The sequence below is a fragment of the Mobula hypostoma genome, chromosome 28, assembly GCF_963921235.1.
Source record: "Mobula hypostoma chromosome 28, sMobHyp1.1, whole genome shotgun sequence".
Classification (NCBI taxonomy): domain Eukaryota; kingdom Metazoa; phylum Chordata; class Chondrichthyes; order Myliobatiformes; family Myliobatidae; genus Mobula; species Mobula hypostoma.
Window position 1 is genome coordinate 15,543,924 of NC_086124.1, and position 20,210 is coordinate 15,564,133.

The window sequence follows — 20,210 nt, forward strand, 5'->3', positions numbered from 1 at the left end:
GGTTCTGAATCCAAACACCCAATTCACCGTGGACCTCATCTTAATCATTTGGACTAACCTCCCATGAGGGACTTTGTCAAATGCCTTTCTAAAATCCATGTAGACAACACTGCCCTAGCGTTACCAATTTCTCTCATCATCTTGTCAAAAAACTCAATGAAGTTGTGTCACAGCAATTTTAAAATAAAGCTCGATACCAGAGTTCAAGTGGCCATTTTTTTATTTTAGCATGATATCATGGAGATTCCACATGTGTGGACTCAAGTAGAAGGAAAAAATTTATACATAGTGGCAGAGAAGCGACCAAAACCAGTACTCCTCTTAGACAGTTCTTAGAATCTTCTTCATGATTTATGGCACCTTTATCTACATTTATCTTTTTTATGCAGATGTTTTTTCGCTCTAAGGAGGAGTATTTAGTGCCTAGCACCATAATCTTAGTCATACAGATTTGCAGCTCCGTTAAAAAAAAAACACAGGATATCCACAAAGTCATTTTAGCAACACACAGATCTTTTAACCCAATATTCAAAACTTTCTTCCATAAGTTGGTAAGGCATGACCTGCCACACAGAAAGCCATGCTGGATCTCCCTTATTTAGGCCATGGGTTTCCAAATGCTCATACACTCTATCCCTAAGGATTTTCTCTAGCAATTTTCCTACAACTGACGTGAGACTCACCTTAAAAAGAAATGACGTACCTTCACAACTAGGGATCACTTTTAACTTTTCTTTTGGTCATTTAGTATGTGGACCGTATTTTCTCAATGTCACCACATGGGAATGTGTTGTCCTTGGCTTGTTTACCTTTAATTGTTTGTCTTTGCACCAGCCCTGTTTTTCACGTTGTTTTGCAGGTGTCTCATTTGAAATCATTAGGGATGGTTAAACTCTTTGTTCTGATCACTTTTATTCAATTTGGGATAATATAATTAGCACGGTATTGTCAGTGTCTGAAATTCCTAAGTGCTCCAGGGTGTATTTCAGGGAGGTATGTCAACCCCTCTTTGTTGGGTCATTGTGGCTCCTTGTTCTGACCGAGTTCTTCGATGGATTGCCAGTGATTTTTGCTCCACAAGATTCAGTATAGTTTGCTTGAGCTCTTGTTATGTTTTTCTAGTTAATTTATGTAATACACCTTCAATATTGTTTGAATTGCCGAAGTCGCTGAGATTCCTGTACTTGAGTTCGCTAGTGATTCTCACACACAGGATCAGTAGATGTAGAATCCTTGTGGATAGAGTTAAGAAACTGCAAGGGTAAAAAGACCCTAATGGCCTACAAACAGTAGCCAGGATGTAGGGTACATATCACAATGGGAGATAGAAAAGGCATTTAAAAGGACAGTGTTGTGATAGCCATGGGAGATTTTAATATGCAGGTAGATTAAGAAAATCAGGTTGGTGCTGCATCCCAAGAGAGGGAATTTGCAGAATGCCTACAAGATGGCTTATTAGAGCAGCTTATGGCAAAATCCACGAGGGAAAAGGCAACTCTGGATTGGGTAGTGAACAGATCTGATTAGGGAGATTAAGGTAAAGGAAGCCTTAGGAAACAGTGATCATAATTTGATAAAACTTACCCTGCTGTTTGTGACAGGGAAGCAAAAGATTGGATGTATCAGTATCACAGTGGAGTGAACGGAATTCGAGGCATGAGAGAGGAGCTGGCCAAAGTTGATTGGAAGGGGACACTACCAGGAATGACGGTAGAACATTAATGGCTGGAGTATCCGGGAGCAATTTTGGAGCTGCAGGATAGATATAGCCCTAAGATGAAGTTTTCTAATGGAAGGATGAGGCATCCATGCCAATGAGGGAATTCAAAGACAGCAAGACACAACAGCATGTCAGTCCTACTGTGTCAGTTCAACAACACTTGAATGCCACCAATCCTTGAAAGTAAAAGAGATGCTTGAGAAGACAGCTCATCAGTCATAGCAAGGATAATGGGAATACATGTACATGTCTGTGATCTGACCTGATGAAATGCCATAGAGTTGATAGCAGTGAGATGTCATTCACTGGTTCTCATTTTGGAAGGGACTCGCTAGGCCACTGCACCTGCAGGTACACCAGCAAGTTCACACTGGGGAGAGGTCATTCACATGCTCAGAGTGTGGGAAGGAATTTGTCCAAGTATTATATCTGCAGAAAGACCAGAGAGTTCACACTGGGGAGAGGCCATTCATCTAATCCAAGCGTGGGAAGGGATTCATTCAGTCATTTGAACTATTGAAACACCAGCTAGTTCATGCAGGGGATAAGCCATAACCTGTTCTGAGTGTGGGAAGGATTTCATTCAGATATTCCATCTTCCGAGTTAACAATACTGTAAATAGAGGTCACACTTCTGTGCTGATTGAAATTTACTCAATCATCCCAGTTGAGGAAACACCAGAACTTCACATCAGTGAGGAAGTTCAAATATGTCATATCTTGAAATTTTAACCACCATGATGGCTGGATCTAGTTGCAAGTTTACAACCAAAGGTTAATGATTCATTCTGCAATTCTTGTGACTGCTTATCACTCCCAGGACTGAACCCTGGTCACTGAGCATTGGTGGGGTTTGTTCTGCTGATGTTAGCCTTAAATTAAACTGGAGTTTCATATCGTGGATCTGTGACAAATAAATAATTTCTGTTTCAAATCCTGCATCCCGGTTGCTTACAGTCTCTGCCATATGGCCATAAGGGCACCCAGTCCAGCAGGTGTCTGCTTGCGGTTGAGTTCCACGTCAGTGCTTTTAAGTCCATCCCTGCTGTTCACCTCTCACTGTGATGACAGGTTGCAATTGGTCATCAAACTGTGGGTGAAGATATCTTCTTGAATTTCCTCTATGATTTTCTGCAGACTGAATAAGACGATGAGCTCACTGTGATTTTGTCCCAAATATTCCTCAGGGCTCAGGGCCAAGGGAGAAAGTTGTGGATGGTTAAACTCCTACTTCTCTGCTCTTTTCAACGTTTTGGGTAATGTTCACTGATTTCAAATGGTTGTGCCTCACACAGTTCAAATACACAGCTCTCTTAAGTTATAAGAGCAGAATGGTAGGTGAATTTTCGCTGGATCAGAGCCAGAAACTAAAGAGGATTCAGCATGAGTCAGGGCTTTGGGGCTCCAGAAAGAGGTGGGGGCTAGAGTTTATGGGGGTGGGGGAAGGATGTGGCTACAAATGAAAGATCAGCACCATTTGGAAATTGGTTGACTGAAAAAATGTTGGTTATTCTGCAACATGATGGAGACACAGCGGGATACGCAGCATCTATGGAGAGGAATAAACAATTGACATTTCAGGCCGAGAACCTTCACAATGCCTAGAATGCTTATTCTTCTCTTTTGATGCTGTCTGATCTGCTGAGTTCTGACAGCACTTTGTGTGTGTTGCTCTATATTTCCAGCATCTGCATAAAAATATAAGTGTTAGTGGGTTGGATTTTTATACATTTGATACTCGGAATGCCTGCTGATATTAAATGCATCGCTTTTGAGAATTAAAGTAGCTCCTGAGTTTTCTACTCCAAAAACAAAATTGACTACTTTCGAAGTACTTGGCTCGGAACCAGTGCTTGCGGGCACTTTTAATGGCACCGTGCTTACCCAGAAACCTCCGCGACCAAGCATTCGCCGTCAATGACCCAGCGATCAAATGCGCAGGCGTAAAGGCCTCAGCTTGTCCCCAAAAATGCGCATGCGCTTAATGAACAAAAGGCTCTGGAGGGTCGGCAGCAGGTAGGAAACGGACGGGGGTTTCATCAGCAATTGTGTCCGCATCCTGACTTGAGGGATAATTGTTGCGAGCTCCGGGTACACCGTGGCCCCGCACCCCGGGCAGTCCCGTTTTTTTCCCTGAAACAGCTCCACGATCCGGACCCAGGCCCCGGGGAGCTTTCTGTTGAGCGAAGCCGCTTTCGCCATTTCTAAAGCGCAGGCGCATTGCTGGGACCGTGCTGAATAGGGGGGTCTCTTGTTCCTGAGGTTTCTATCCGTGAGAGCATGTTTCATATCATTCTCCTTGGGTACGTGATGATATCAGACACCTTTGTCCTGAGACCATTCACCTGCTCCGTGTGCGGGAAGGCACTCACTCAGTTATCAAGTGACCTGTAGCTTTCACATCACAAAAGTGCCACACTCCAAAGAGAAATCCTACTGTTCTCCCCTTTCACTAGCATTGACCCAAGGCACAGATCGAACACGGGCGGAAATGGTCCAGACTGGAAAACAGTCGGAGAATTGGTCCAGATGTGTGACCTGTGCCCGGTTAGAAGATGATGAGTTGTTTCTCCACCTTGGGTTAAACCTCACTGTAACAGTGTGATGTCAGAGCTCACCACAGGGACTAAAATAATCTCGTCTGAAATGTCGCCCTTCATCCATTGATGTCTTTTGTAAATCTTTTTACAGATTGGAAACGGCAAAGAATTTGTGTACGGGAATCTCAAACATAACAGCACGTCAGATTTGCTGTCGCTGTGCAGATGTTTCCCTTGTAACACTAGTTTATCTGTTGTTGATCGTTGGAGATGAAGAAGTATCTCATCCTAGCTGGAAAAGTTTTTTTATCTCAGAAATGAGGTTTTCTGTTATAACTCAGTGAAATCGATTGGAACCAGGGTACTGAGAATACACCAGCGTTTGTTTTGCTGACGAAGGGTCTCGACCCGTAACGGTGACCGTACTTCTTCCTATAGATGCTGCCTGGCCTGTTGCGTTCCACCAGCATTTTGTGTGTGTTGTTTGTTCAACAGAGATCAGTCCTTCAACTCCATTGATTGTGCAAGGGGTTCACTATGTCTGACATCTGACTTGATAGCAGGGAGATATCATTCTCCTTCTCTCAGTGTAGGAAGGGGTTCACTCACTCAGCCAACCCACAGACACACCAGTGAGTTCACCGTGGGGAGAGGCCCTTTACCTGCTCTGTGTGTGGGAGGGGATCTACTCACTCATCCAGCCTGAAGAAACATCAGCAAGTTCACACCGTAGAGAGCGGGTTCACCTGTTGTATCTGCGGGAAGCGATTCATGCTGTTATCCAAGCTGAAGATACATCTGAAAATTCACATCAGTGAGAAACTGCTTACCTGTTCTGTGTCTGGAAGGAGATTCAATCACTCAGCTCACCCAGAAGAGCACCAGTGACTACACCACAGAGAGACTATCGCGTGTGTGGGAAGAGATTCACTCGGGCATCTCACCTACGGACACACCGAGGGACAGAGCATTCATCTGTTCTGTGTTTGGAAAGAGATTCACTTGGTCATCTGATCTGCTGACACATGAGCGAGTTCACATTGGGATACATCTGCTCTGAACCTGGGACGGGAGTTACGTGTTCATCCCATCTGCAGACAAACCAGTTAGTTCACACTGTGGAGAGGCCATTCACCTGCTCAGACTGTGGGAAGAGGTTCACTCAGTCATCCCACCTACTGACGCACCAGTTAGTTCACACTGGGGAGAAGCCGTTCACCTGTTTAGACTGTGGGAAAGGATTCACTCGGTCATCTCAACTGAAGGTACATCAGCGAGTTCACACAGGAGAGAGACCATTCACCTGCTTAGAATGTGGGAAGGGATTCTCTCGGTCGTCTGACCTACTAGCACATCAGTCGGTTCACACTGGGGAGAGGCCGTTCACCTGCTCGGTCTGTGGGAAGGGATTTCCTCGGTCATTTCAACTGAAGGTACATCAGCGGGTTCACACTGGGGAGAGGCCGTTCAAATGTTCTGAATGTGGGAAGGGATTCACTCAGTTAGCCCACCTACAGACACATCAGCGAGTTCACACGGGAGAGAGACCATTCACCTGTTCCGTGTGTGGAAAGGCATTCACTCAGTTATCAAGCCTCCAGACGCACCAGTCAGTTCACACTGGGGAGAGGCCATTCACCTGCTCAGACTGTGGGAAGGGATTCACTCAGTTATCCCACCTACAGACACATCAGTCAGTTCACACTGGGAAGAAACCATTCACCTGCTCAGACTGTGGGAAGGGATTTCCTCGGTCATTTCAACTGAAGCTACATCAGCGGGTTCACACTGGGGAGAGGCCATTCACTTGCTCAGACTGTGGGAAGGGATTCACTCAGTCATCCCACTTGCTGGCACACCAGTCAGTTCACACTGGGGAATGGCCATTCACCTGTTCCATATGTGGGAAGGGATTCACTCAGTCATCCCACTTACTAGCACACCAGTCAGTTCACACTGGGGAGAAACCATTTGCCTGCTCAGACTGTGGGAAGGGATTCACTCGATCATTTCAACTGAAGGTACATCAGCGAATTCATACCGGGGAGAGGCCGTTTACCTGCTCAGACTGTGGGAAGAGATTCTCTCGGTCTTCCCACCTACTGGCTCACCAGTCAGTTCACACTGGGGAGAAGTCATTTATCTGCTCAGACTGTGGGAAGGGATTCACTCGGTCTTCTCAACTGAAGGAACATCAGCGAGTTCATACTGGGGAGAGGCCGTTTACCTGCTTAGACTGTGGGAAGGGATTTCCTCGATCATTTCAACTGAAGGTTCATCAGCGGTTTCACACTGGGGAAAGGCCATTCACCTGCTCTGAATGTGGGAAGGGATTCATTCAGTCATCTCACTTACAGACACACCAGCGAGTTCACATAGGAGAGAGACCGTTCATCTGTTCCATGTGTGGGAAGGGATTTACTCACTCATCCCACCTACAAACACACCAGTGTGTTCACAGTGGGGAGAAGCCGTTCATCTACCCAGAATGTGGGAAGGGATTCACTTGCTCATCTCACCTACTGACACACCAGCAGGTTCACACTGGGGAGAGGCCGTTCGCCTGCTCAGACTGGGAAGGGATTTCCTCAGTCATTTCAACTGAAGGTACATCAGCGAGTTCACACTGGGGAGAAGCCGTTCACCTGCTCTGAATGTGGGAAGGGATTCACTTGACTGTCTCACCTTGTGACACATTATTGGGTCCACACTGGGGAAACAGTTTAAATAAGCTGCATGCTGGATATGTAAACCACCACAGTCGCTGAGTCCAGAGGCAAGTTCAAAAGTGACTGTTGGAGCCGAACTCTGCAATTATTGCTGCTGCTTCTCACACCCAGTTTTGCACCCTGGTCACTGGGCATGGGAGGAGTTTCTTCTGTTAATATTCAACTTCAATGCATCTGGAGTTTAATATTCTGGATCTGTGACTAATAAATCAGTTCTATTTTAAACTCTGTCTCAAATACTTAGTGAATCCGCAACACACCTTGTGTACGGTCGGGAGTCAACTCAGCCTAGCGGCACCCTGCCAGAGTTTCTGTTCCAGGACAGACCTTTTAAATCCATCCCTGCGGTTTATCTCTCATTCTCCCCTACCCCTGTCCAGAGCCCGGAACACTGCCCTGTTCTGACCCTGCAGCCGTGTTAGACTACACCACTGACCTCTGAAGTCTGAAAGCAGGACGGGGAACCATTAGTTGGATGAAGGCACACACTCAGCGATTCAGGAACAGCTTCTTCCCCTCTGCCATCCGATTCCTAAATGGACATGGAACCCTCAGACACTACCTCACTTTTTTAATATATATTTCTGTTTTTTGCACGATTTTTAAAAATTATTCAATATACGTATACTGTAATTTATTTATTTATTATTATTTTGTTTTTTTCTTCTTCTATATTATGTATTGCATTGCACTGCTGCTGCTAAGTTAAAAAATTTCACGACACATGCTGGTGATAGTTAACCTGATTCTGATTCTCATGGAGCAGGGTCAGAAACCAGACAGGTGAGCACAGGGCAGAGTTTGTGGCTTTGGACAGTGGTAGGGGTAACAGCATATGATGAGGAGCAGGGAAATAGCGGGGGACGTGGCAACGGATGACAGAGTAGCAACTTTTGGAAGCTGATTGACAGAGGAAAAAAGTAGGTTGACTTTGACTGTTGACATTGAGAATATTGCTTGTGGGAGCTTGCCTTTTGTAAACTTTTTACCTGGTAGAAAAAGCAAAGATTTGTGTGCAGCAATCTCAAACACAACAACTCATCAGTTCTGCTCTGAATGTGTTTTACCAGCACTTGATGGCCATCAATCTTTGAAGGTGGCATTGGAGATGCTAGGTAGCATGATAGATACCACACCAGTAGTAGCAAGGAGAACCCAATTCAGTGTATGGATAAAATTTGGATGAACCAACCTGGAGATAAACCTTGTAAATTGTCTTCAAGTTATTGAAGCAGTGAACAGGTATTTCCTTTGTAACTCCAGTTGTTGATATTTGGAACAAAAGGCACATCACATCCCAGCTTGAAACATGCATGTGCTTTCTGTCTGAAATTAAATTTTTTGTTTTAACTTCTTATTGAAACCCATTGGTCCAGGGCCCTGTGAACACTACAGTACATCTTCACTAGAGATCAGATGCTCAACTGCTTGAAGTGTGGGAAGGATTCACTGCATCCTCTAATCTGATGAGACATCAAGGAGTTCATAGCAAGGAAATATCATTCACCTGTTCTGAGTGTGTGAAAGGATTCAGTTGTTTGTCCAGCCTGCAGATATATCAGCAAATTCACAATGAGGAAAGGTCATTCATCTGTTGTGTGTGTGGGAAGGGATATATTCAGTCTTCCAACCTGCAGAAACACTGATGAGTTCACACTGGAGAGAGGCCACTCCTTTGCTAGGTTGTGGAATGGTACAGGATTATCTCTGTCATCCAGCCTGAAGATACATCAGAGAGTTCTTGCAATGGAGCAACAGTACACCTGTCCTGACTGGAAGTGGGATTCATTCAGTTCTCCAACATGAAGACACATCAGAATCCACACCAGGGAGAAGCTGTTCACCTGCTCTCTCTCTGGGATGGGATTCAATCAAAAAGAAACACAATGCAATCAATTAAAAAACACACATGGCAGAGACAAACAACCAATTTGCAAAAGACAACAAGTTGCGCAAATCAACGAGCGCCGCATGGGTCAGGAAAGAAGCACCAATGCAGTACTGTTCCACGTAGCTGCTCACAGACAGGTATAGCTGGGACCCATGGCTACATGTTTTGTTTGAAGGAAGTGGGAGGAACCAAAGCAGCAGTTATTAAGAGTGAGGACAAGTTTCGACAGGTGGAGGAGGGAGAAGAGTGTCATCTATGTGAAACAGTCTATATTTCCAAACCTAAGCTGGTATCACTCCCCAACTTTTCCTACGCTACATCAACGACTGCATTGGTGCTGCTTCTTGCACCCATGCGGAGTTCGTCAATCAACTTCCCAGCTCTTTACTTCACCCTTCCGCCACCTCCTGGTTTCACCTATCACCTTGTGGTTCTTCCTTGCCTTCCCCCTCTTACTCTCACTCCTGCCAAAGGATTTCATCCCAGCATGTGACTGTACTCCTTTCCTAGAAGCTGCCTGGCCTGCTGAGTTCATCCAGCATTTTGTGTGTGTAGCTCTGACTCCTTAATTTTTTTTTTCAGTCCTGATGAAGGGTCTCAGCCCGAAACATCGACTGTTTACTCCTATCCATAAATGCTGCCTGGCCTGCCGAGTTTCTCCAGCATTTTGTGTCTGTTGCTTGGATTTCCAGCAGCTGCAGATTTTTTCTTATTTGTCCTTGATAATGGATGTCGCTTTCCTGTGACCGTGCTTTTGGTAAATGTGCTCACTGGTGGGAAGGGCTTTACCCGTGATGGACTGGGATGTATCCATTATATTTTGTAATTTTTACTGTTCAAGGGGATTGGTGTTCCCATACCAAGCCATGATACAACTTGTCAGTATACTCTCCACTGCAAATTTATAGAAGTTTGTCCAAGTTCCAGATGACATATGGAATCTATGCAAACTTTAAGAAAGTTGAGGCTTGCTGAGCCACCTTTGTAATGGCATTTATGTGCTGGTCCCAGCACAGACCCACTGAAATGACGACATTGAGGAAGTCAGAATTTCTGACTCTCTCTACCTCTGATCCTCTGATGAGGACTGGCTCCCCACCATCCCAGGGCATGTTCAATTCTCGCTAATGCCATTGGGAAGGAAGAACAGAGGCTTCGGGTCGAACTCCCTCAGGTTCAAGAACAATTCTTACCCTTCCACTAGTGGGCTCCTGAAACAGTGTGGATTACTTCACTCACCTCGACTCTGAACTGATTCTACAAACTATGGACTCACTTCTGAGGACTCTGCAACTGCTATTTTCATTATTATTTAATTTACTATTTATTTATAATTATTATTTGCTATTTGTGTTTACATACTTTGTCTTCTTTGGCACATTGGTTGAGTGCCAGTCTTTGTGCACAGTTTTTCATTGATTATATTGTATTTCTCTGTTCTGATGTAAATGCCCACAAGAAAATGAATCTCAGGGTTGTATATGGTGACCTATGCGTACTTTGATAATACATTTACTTCAAGTTTCTTGTGATCTCAGACAGAGCAGTTGCCCTACCAAGCAATGATGGATCCAGGTAGGAAGTTTTCTGTGGTGCATCAAGTAAAAGACAAGTGTGTGTAGTCCCTGACTGGGGAACACTCGATGCCCACACTGGGTATACAGTAAGGGTGATGTACAACCAATACTGAAGGGTGGGATGGCACCATGTGCAAAGTACAGAGCCAAGAGGGACTTGGTGAACCTAGCCAGTCTTGTACAGCTGCCGGCATCAATGTCGGCGCATCGCAAAGAATGGCTGCATTCTTCGCAAGATCACCACCCTCAGCTCCTCTTCGTACTCGAAGGGTTCAGAGTCAACCTTAAAGCCTTATTCCACACCTGGGTGGGACGGGATAGATATAGGATTTGGGACCAGGCTTCACCCCTATCATGCGGCTCCTCGCATCACAAATCACTCCCACCACCCAAGTCCAGATCCTTCCTTTCCCAGAAACATACAGAACGAAAACAAGCCCTTTGGTTCAGCAGCACAGGATGTTATTGTGCAGGTGTGCAAGATCTTAGTGAAATCACACCTGAAGTATTTTCCACAGTTTTGTAAGTAAGGCAGATGAACTTTGAGCATGGACACGTATGTGGAATTATGATGTTGTAGGCATTAGTGAGATTTGGTTACAGGAGGGGGAGGACTGTCAGTTCAATGTTCCTGTTTTAGTCATGATGGAGGAGGAGGTATTCATGGTGAAGGGGTGGCATTACTAGTCTGGGAAATCACCACAGAAATGCTCAGGCAGAACAGACTACTGAGGAAATAAGAGTGGAACTGAAGGATAAGAAAGGGTTGATGAGGTTAATGGGTTTACATTATAGAACTCTCAATAGGCAGCGGGATTCAGAGGAACAAATTTATACAGAAATAGCAGATGATTGCAAGAAAAATATGACTGTGCCTGAAGGTAATTTCCAGACATTGACTGGGACTCCCATACTGTAAGACCATTGGATGGGACATACTTTGCCAAATGCATTCAAGAAAGTTTCCTTAATCAGAGGTCCCGACTAGAGAGTGGATGATACTGGATCTCCTCCTAGATAATGGGACAGGGCAGGTGCCAGAAGTATGTGTAGGGGAACACTTTGAGTCTAGTGATCATTATTCCATGAGTTTAACGGTAATTTGGAAGAAGGATAGGACTGATCCTCAGGTTGAGATTCTAAATTGCAGAACAACCAATTTTGATGGCTTCAGAAGACATGGAAGGTGTGGATTGGGATAGGTTTTTATCAGCAAAGGGATACTTGGAAAGTAAATTATTGAGAGTACAGAATTTTATATTCCTGTTAGAATTAAAGGCAAGAGCAACAAGTTTAGAGAACTTTGGTTGTCAAGGGATTTTGAGTTGGAGGAGGCATTTATCAGACAGAGGTAGTTAGGATCAAATGAGGCACTTAAGGAATATAAGAAATACAAGAAAATACTTCAAAGAGAAACCAGAAGGTTTAAAATGGGACATGAGATTACTGGCAGACAAGGTGAAAAATATTCCCAAAGGCTTCTATAGGGCATATAATAGAGCAAAAATTTGTGGGAAGTTAGAGGATTGGGAAGTTGTAAAACATATAAGGAGGAAGAAGTTGAAATATGAAAGTAAGTGGGCCAAGCATATCAAAGATGACATCAAAATATTATTCAGATATATAAAGAGTAAAGAGAGAGGAGAGTAGATATTATTGGAAAATGTAAACGCATACATTGTATTTTCTATGTATTACAGTATTTACAATATTTACTCAACAGTATTTCAGTATTCACTCAAATGCACACATTATATTTTCTATATTTACTATGTAACTGCTACTAGCTGAGTGGAAGGTATTCACTATGTAGCCATGACTTTTGACCTAATCACTATTAATTCATGAAGAGAACTAGAATGAAACCAAGTAGGAAGATAACGGTGGCGAGTAAGGTAATGAAATATGTGGCAGTATGTCAAAACAAGACCAATTAAGAAATAACTGTGGTTAGGGATGAGGGGACACCTGGTCTAAAAAGTAAACTAGGACATAATTAAATTGGGGAGTAAAACAATAGTGGAAGGTCGAGAGCGGATGTATTGATGATATGTGATCACAGGTCGTCTGGATATGATAATGTAGCTAAGATAGGAGATTGCTATAAAAAATGCTGTGTACAAGCCTCGATGGGTAGTCAGCTACTAGTTTTCTGATTGTCTCAGCTTTGATTTGCAAATTACAGTTTAAAACTTCTTGAAGGATTTTCTGCGTCTCCTGGTTGTTTGTAAGAAACGAGAAACCACGACAAAATTGGCGTCATGAACAGGATTCGGATAGAGACCCGCGAGGAAGGGAACGGCAGATTGGGACGCTTCCCGGTCCCTCGGGGACCCTCACGAGGCTAACAGAATTAAGAGTGCACCCAAAGAAAAAAGTGAGCGCTTTTTTCGATAATTCGGACTAAGAATTCTGTTGGTTTTGGGGGGGTCTCGGGGACTCAGAAGTGTGAAGCAACTGCCGAAAGGTCTCTCCGATCCAAAGAATCTGGCAGAATCGGGGATAAAAGGAGGCTCAGAGGATTAATCAAGAACACTGCAGTGGGGGTAAGTACGAATAAAGTAATAATAAGTTAAGTAAGAAAATTCCACGTGGTGGTTGGTAAGTCCCTGTGGATACCGCTTCGCACGAAACGAAGGTCTGAACAGGCAGGGAAGGAGAATTAAAAATCCTCGTGAATACCGCCTTAAGAGGTGTAAGGGGCTGCATAGGCGAGGTGTAAAAGGTTCTGTGGATACCGCCCTAAGTAGGGGTCTGCACGGGCAGAACGTAGTAAGAGACAAAGATAGTTTGATAGAGAATTCAGACGCTGGTGAGATAAACCATAAGGCTAGGCATAGAAATAGAGTTAGAAAAATAGTACTATTAAATAGGCAAGTAGTGAGATTCTAAAAATACCATAATAGAAAAAGGAAAAAGAGAGCAACATGACAGAGAAAGGAACAGCAGTAGAAATATTGAGCAGAAAATTCCCGGTGTGTCAAGGTAAGATCGTGGAAATTTCAGAAAAATGGGCAAAAAGAACTAAAGAACTGGTCACGAAATGGCCAAGAGAAGGAACATTTGATGTAAGCTTATGTGAGGAAATGGAAGCGCTAATTAAAAATCACAAACCCAAAGATAAATCTAAGAAAAGAGAGGGAAAAAGGGAACAAGAAATGGAAGTGTTAAAACTCTTTAGGATGGAGGGAGAAAGGTTAAGAAAGACGGGAAGTATATTAATAGTAAGTAAAAAAGACACTGAGAAACGAAACGAGCAGGCTGATAAGGAAAAGGAAAAGCATAACAGGGAGTCGGCTTCGGCTCTATACCCAGACCAGAAAGACGTAGAAAAACCTCCTCCCTATTACGAGAGAAAAACCCTTAAGCAGTGTCCGATGATAACAGGAAGAGTGGATCTAAATGGAGAAATTAAAGTCTGGGATACCGAGGAGGAAAGAAAGAATCACGAAAAGGAACGGGAGGAACTACGGAAGGTAATAGAGGAAGACAGGGCAAAGATAGAACAGGAGAAAAGGGAAACAGAAGAAGAGATCAAAGGGTTACAGGAATTAAAAGCGAAAAGGGATGAAGAGAAATCTTTGTTATATGGGCACGGAACTGAACAGGCCAGAGCAGAAGGTAACTTGTCTGGAGAGCAAGAGTTAAGTAGCGAAAGAGAGGATGCCGGAGAATGTAGGCAGAGGACAGGAGACAGGAGCCTTGAAAGGGAAAAAGAGAGAGTGAAAAGGCAGATATTAGAAACAGAGGGAGAGATTAGGGAATTACAGCGCAGACTGAATTTCCAACGGGAGTTTGAGGATTTCGCATGGGCCCAAGCAAATGCTAGCTCAAGGCAGAAAGAAAGAACTCCACGAGGAGGCCAAGGGAGATAGGAAACCCCGGAAAGAATCATGTGGCAGCCAGTGAAAACGTGCTCAGAAACAGATGGGGAGTCAGGCGAGAAGGAGAGTCAGGAGATGTGGGAAAGGAAAGGAAGAATGATGCTGTTGTTAGTAAAAGGATTGGGACAAGTACAGTATATTCCCTGGGGATCCCAGGACCTGGAAGGGCTGAAAAACACCCTACTCAGCCTACACGAGGGTGCAGGGAAGTGGATTAGGGCCTTTGAGGAAGAAACCACGGGACGAATGTTGGCTATGGGAGATTTAAAGGCGCTGCTGATAAGGCTGATGGGAACCTCCGGACTGCGAGAGCTGATGGAAGCGGCTGGCATACAGAATGCGGACAGCACACTGATTGACGGGGCCAGATTTGACACAGTGAGGCAGAGGGTATGGGGGGCCCTCAGGGAGCTCTATCCACCCAAAATGGACCCCAAAGCCATGAAAGGGGCTCCACTGGGAGACACTGAAAATCCAGTAGCCTACATAGAAAATCAGTTGAAAAGGTGGAGACTGGAAATTGAACAAGAGGTGGAAGGCAACCCGTTTATGACCTGGATGTTCCGAAGTGCTGTTTTGGATGCGATGCCTTCCCAAGTTAAGTCTAAACTTGAGGAAGTGGCCGGACTGATGTCAATGACCCCACAGGAATTCAGGGACCACGTAGCCCATACGGTCGAAAAATATCGAAAAGACAAACGAAGGTTGACTGAGCAGCAAGAAGCAAAGAAAGCTGATACAAATGCAGCTTGAAGAACTTAAAAAGAAGGAAAAAGAAAAAAGGCAAGAAGATGCTGCCAGCAATGACCGATTTAAGCACAGCCGTTGAAATGAATGAAATGCCATTATATGGAGGGACCGGTCGTGCCGTAAGACAGAGCCCAGAAAACCCCATGCCAATAATAAACGTCTTTGGGGGTGCTTTTCCACAAATGCCCTATCAGGGACAGGATAAATTTAAACAGCAGCCCAGACAGGACTGGAAATCCCAAGGAGGAGGGCAGAGAGGTTATGGGCAGGAAGGACCAGTAAGGAAACAGGGGGGAAGAGAGATACAGAGACTGTGCTGGGGTTGTAACCAGCCAGGACACATAAGAAGGGACTGCCCACTTAGGCCATGGGCCGTCACATACCAGCGGGAACCAATGAGAGGGGAACCACAGTCTAGCCAAGGACCAGACCCTGCAGGGCCGAATGGACCCGTGAACCCCTATGCAAGACATTAGGGGTGCCCAGAGAACCCAGGTGGGAAGGGACACTACCCAGTGATAACAAGGGAGGCAGAGGAGGAACCCATTGTTCAGGTTGTGTTAGAAGGGCAGCTGACACCAATGATGATAGATACTGGAGCCACGTATACTTGCGTACAGCCGCAGTATGCCCTTCACCTTCCCATGTCAGGAAAATTTAGTAAGACTGTAGGGTTCTCGGGAAAAACACAGTTGACACAATGTACAGCTCCAGTGAGATTAAGGATGGGCAGCAAAGGAATAGTTTTGCCGATATTAGTGTCCAAAGGAACTCCGGTGAATTTGCTAGGCAGAGATGCCCTATTAAAACTAGAATTAAAATTAGAATGTACCAGAAGTGGGTTGAGTGTGGAAAGAGTAAATGCTCAATTACTAGTGCGGGAAGTCAAGAAAGCTAATGTCTTTTGGATAGGAGACATAGAAGATCAGATCTGGGAAACCTCGGAAAAATGGAAAAAGGGCGTGCAGGCTATATTGCCCCAGGCTGTAGCGCCCAAATCCGAGTTACATTGCACAGTGATTTTTGACGAAACTCAGAACAGAGAGTTGGAGGAGAGATGGTACAGGGAGGCAGGTAACCGGCAGCACCTAAGAGGAGAAGCTATAATAATTGGGAGACAAGGGGCAGCCCTGCAAGTCAGGTGGAATACTTTCTTGGAGAAATTGTACAGGATACCGGAAGCTGAGCCCCACATAACGCTGCTGGTAAATGAGGGACATCAGTCTAAAGACCTGGGACCCTTAGTAAAGCACGCTGGAATCGTGGCAGTGTGGAGGAAAATTATGCCACAGGTGTGGGTATCGGGAGACAACGACTACTTTAAAATAGAGGTAGATATAGATATGGTAGGAACAGCAAAGGAGGTCGAAGTAACTCCCCAACCACACCTGACGTTATTGGGTAGGGAGGAAGGCCAGCAGAGAGATAACAAGCTGGATAGGTTACCATCTATCCTGTGGTCACAACATGACACGGATGTAGGGAAAATAAGAACAGCTAGTCCGGTAGAAATAAAGCTGAAAAAGGGAGCAGTTCCACCCAGGAGACCACAACATCCCCTGAAACCAGAGGCAGAAGAGGGAATAGCGCCAACGATACAGGGGCTACTGGAGGCAGGAGTACTTAAGGACAGACAGCCCATGTAATACCCCACTGTTACCTGTCCTTAAAGCGGATAAATCTAAATGGAGACTGGTGCAAGACTTGCGAGCGGTGAATGAGGTAATGGAGGACTGGCCAGCGGTAGTTCCCAACCCACACACGCTCTTGACTAATGTTCCACCAGAGGCAGACTATTTTTCAGTGATTGATTTGTGTTCGGCTTTTTTTCAGCGTTCCCCTGGCAGATCAGTGTCAGTACCTATTTGCATTTACATACAGAAACAACCAGCATACCTACACCAGAATGCCTTAAGGATTTAAACATTCACCACACGTATTTAATCAAGTGTTAAAGGCGGACCTAGAGGGCATATCGTTGGAAAGTACATTGATACAGTATGTGGATGATTTGTTGATTTGCTCCGAAAGTGAGAGACAGTGTGAATAGGATACCATAACCCTTTTAGAGAGACTGGCGCATGGAGGGCATAAGGTATCTAGAAAGAAGCTGCAATTTTGCAAGCAACAGGTAGAATACCTAGGTAGAGTGATATCCAAGGGAGCGAAGGCGATAGCGCCGGATCAAATTGAGGCTATATCTAAAGCGCCCAAGCCCCAGACAGTGAGACAGATGATGACGTTTCTGGAACTGACAGGATATAGTTCAGATTGGATTGGGGAATATGCTGAAATTGTAATGCCACTAAGGAAAGTAATGAAGGAAGCAGGACATACAAGCTTGGGGAGTAATCTACAGTGTGGAAACAGAGAGGTTTTAAAAAGAGCAATGGAGATCCCATACAGCACTGTCAGCAGATTTTAGATCTAATAAAAGCGCTGATGAAACCTAAAGCACTGGCTATAGTAAAATGCCAGGCACATAAAAAAGGAAACGATACAGTAACAAAGGGAAATCAAGCTGCAGATGAAGCAGCCAGGAAAGCGTCAGGGTGTACATCCGTTGTCAGCGCACCCCAGGTAAGTCTAGAGCCGGAACCTATAGTAGAGGACCTAATTGAAATACAGGGAAAGGCAACTTTGGCAGAACAAACTCTGTGGAGACAAAGTGGGGGAGGAGGGGGCCAAGCAAATCCCAGAAGGCCTATGGACCACGGAAGATGGCCTACTGGTAGCTCCCACCCCTTTACTGACTATCCTGATCTCAGAAGCACATGGGATGGATCATTGTGCAAGGGGGGAAGTAATAAGAAAAATAAAAAAGGATGGATTTTGGTCGCCTTATTTACAGGCTTCAGTAGACCATGTGTTGTCACAGTACGAGGTATGTGTGCAGAATAATAATCGGAAAGGAATTACAACCCCAATAGATCATATACCCGTACCCGAAGGGCCATTTAAATACCTAGTGACTGACTATGTAGACATGATAAAAACAGTAAGAGGGAAAAGATACATGTTGATGGTAATCGACAGATTCAGCAGATGGGTAGAGGCAGTACCCTCGAAAGATCAAGGGGCAGGAACAGTGGTGAAATTCCTGACAAACGAAGTGATCCCAAGGTTTGGGATACTGACGGAAATTAGCTCAGACAATGGTTCAGCTTTCATTCAAAAAGTGGTCAAGTTAGTTCTGCGAGCATTGAGAATAAAGCAGAGATTTGGATGTGTGTATCACCCTCAGTCGCAGGGTATGGTGGAAAGAATTAACGGGACCTTAAAAACCAAACTAAACAAAATCTGTGTAGATACTAAACTTAATTGGGTCGATGCACTACCATTAGCATTAATGAGTTACCGCATGCAGACTAATCGGATGACGTGTCTAACACCGCATGAAATGCTAACCGGAAGGCCCATGCCAATGCCCCAGTGGAGAGGACCATATAAAGGGCCTAGTTTAGAACAACTGGAATTGGAATTAAAACAATACATGCGGCAATTGACTATGATGCATAAGTCTATTTATGTACAGGAAAAACAGAAAGAGCCAGAGATTGATCAAGGGGAAGGACCAATCAAGCCAGGTGATCAGGTCTACATGTGAGCGTTTTGAAGAAAGTGGAACGAACCCAGCAGGGAAGGGCCCTTTATAGTAACCAAAGCATCACCCACCGCAGTTCAAGTGGAAGGACGCTCCACCTAGTATCATCTCAATCACTGCACTAGAGCAGTCCCGCAGGTACAGTCAGGTGGGCCAGCCGAGGTAAGTGGTGAAGAGGAACAAACAGTAGGGGGCAGGCAAGAGCAACAAGAAGCTGACACTGACCCGCAGGAACTTGACCGAGTAATAAGGGAAATTTTTGGTCCTGAGGACAGGCCCGAAGATCCCAAGGACGAGGTTATGGATGGTAGTACTCTTTCAGATAATGGGGACGACTTGGGGGCGACCAGTCTCGCCCCCTGGGAGGATACACTCAGATACTCTTGTGCAGATTTGGAGATGATTAATTTGGCAGATGTGGCATGGGACTGTTAAGATTCCACCAAATCTGAGAGAAAGGAGTAAGAGGAGCACAATGGTTACCTCCGTACCATGGTACCAGAACATGTGGTACCAATGGGCAAATTATACAGCAGGGATGATGAAGAGACAGAATTGTTATCTATGCTCAAGGGCAAGTCCAGTGCAATATGTAGTCCCCATGCCATACAACTCCTCCACCTGCACGCAATGGCGAAAGGAGCGGAGGGGGCAGTGTGTGCAGCAGTGTCCAAGTATAGTCAAGACCTGCAGTATGGGAATTTGTAGCGGGATAGATCCTTGTTATCGGAAATGTATTGATAACACACCAATGTGCCTTTATTGGTGTATTTTATACCAGGCTTCCTCGCAGTATGATCAAAACAAGCTTGCCTCTAACTGAAATTACAGCAGACCGTGGGCTATGAATAAAAGAAGCCAGACACCCACATTTGAAAAGCTCAAAGTGCAGGAGCATTTGAGTTATGAATGTTTCACATGGACGGGTGATCTCCAGGTTGGACATTTCAGTGGTAACTGTGCTGAGACTTGGGATGTAACCCCAGGCCAGAGATACAAGACAGGTACCCCTCCGCCCGATGGTGCACTGGATGCCCAGACCATCCCGTTAGCAGATACCCGGTGGCTCTGTGGGAAGGAGGGAGGTCTGAGATCCACGCTCCCCCTTGGTTGGACAGGTACAAGTACACGAGTTATGCTGATTCAAGAAGTTGTAGTATCCCCTGAAGTACAATTTGACACTCTGAAGCAGCAGATACTGCGAATAAGGAAGAGAAAATATGAACCTGATCCAACAATCCAAATCGACAGTACAGGACAGCCGAGAGGTATACCTAATGAAATTAAGACAAGAAATGAGATTGCTGTGGGCTGGGAGGCACTTACACCTATAACAGGGGTTAGTAAAAATGTTGAATGGATAAATTATATATATTATAATCAACAGAGATTCATTAACTACACTGATGATGCACTAGAGGCCTTGGGGCAGCAGCTAGATGCAACCAGTAGAGTGGCGTGGCAAAATAGACAGGTACTAGACTGGCTATTGGCAGAGAAAGGAGGAGTTTGTGT

At 44.9% G+C, this 20,210-nt stretch overlaps 1 protein-coding gene across 1 annotated transcript; it reads left to right on the forward strand.

Annotated features, from left to right (window-relative positions):
• Positions 1-4,414: 4,414 nt before the first annotated feature.
• On the forward strand, positions 4,415-7,227 carry LOC134338703 (gastrula zinc finger protein XlCGF57.1-like). The gene has a single exon (XM_063034746.1). The coding sequence runs from the start codon at positions 5,286-5,288 to the stop codon at positions 6,912-6,914; it is 1,629 nt and encodes a 542-aa protein (XP_062890816.1). The 5' UTR covers positions 4,415-5,285; the 3' UTR covers positions 6,915-7,227.
• The last annotated feature ends 12,983 nt before the right edge of the window (positions 7,228-20,210 follow it).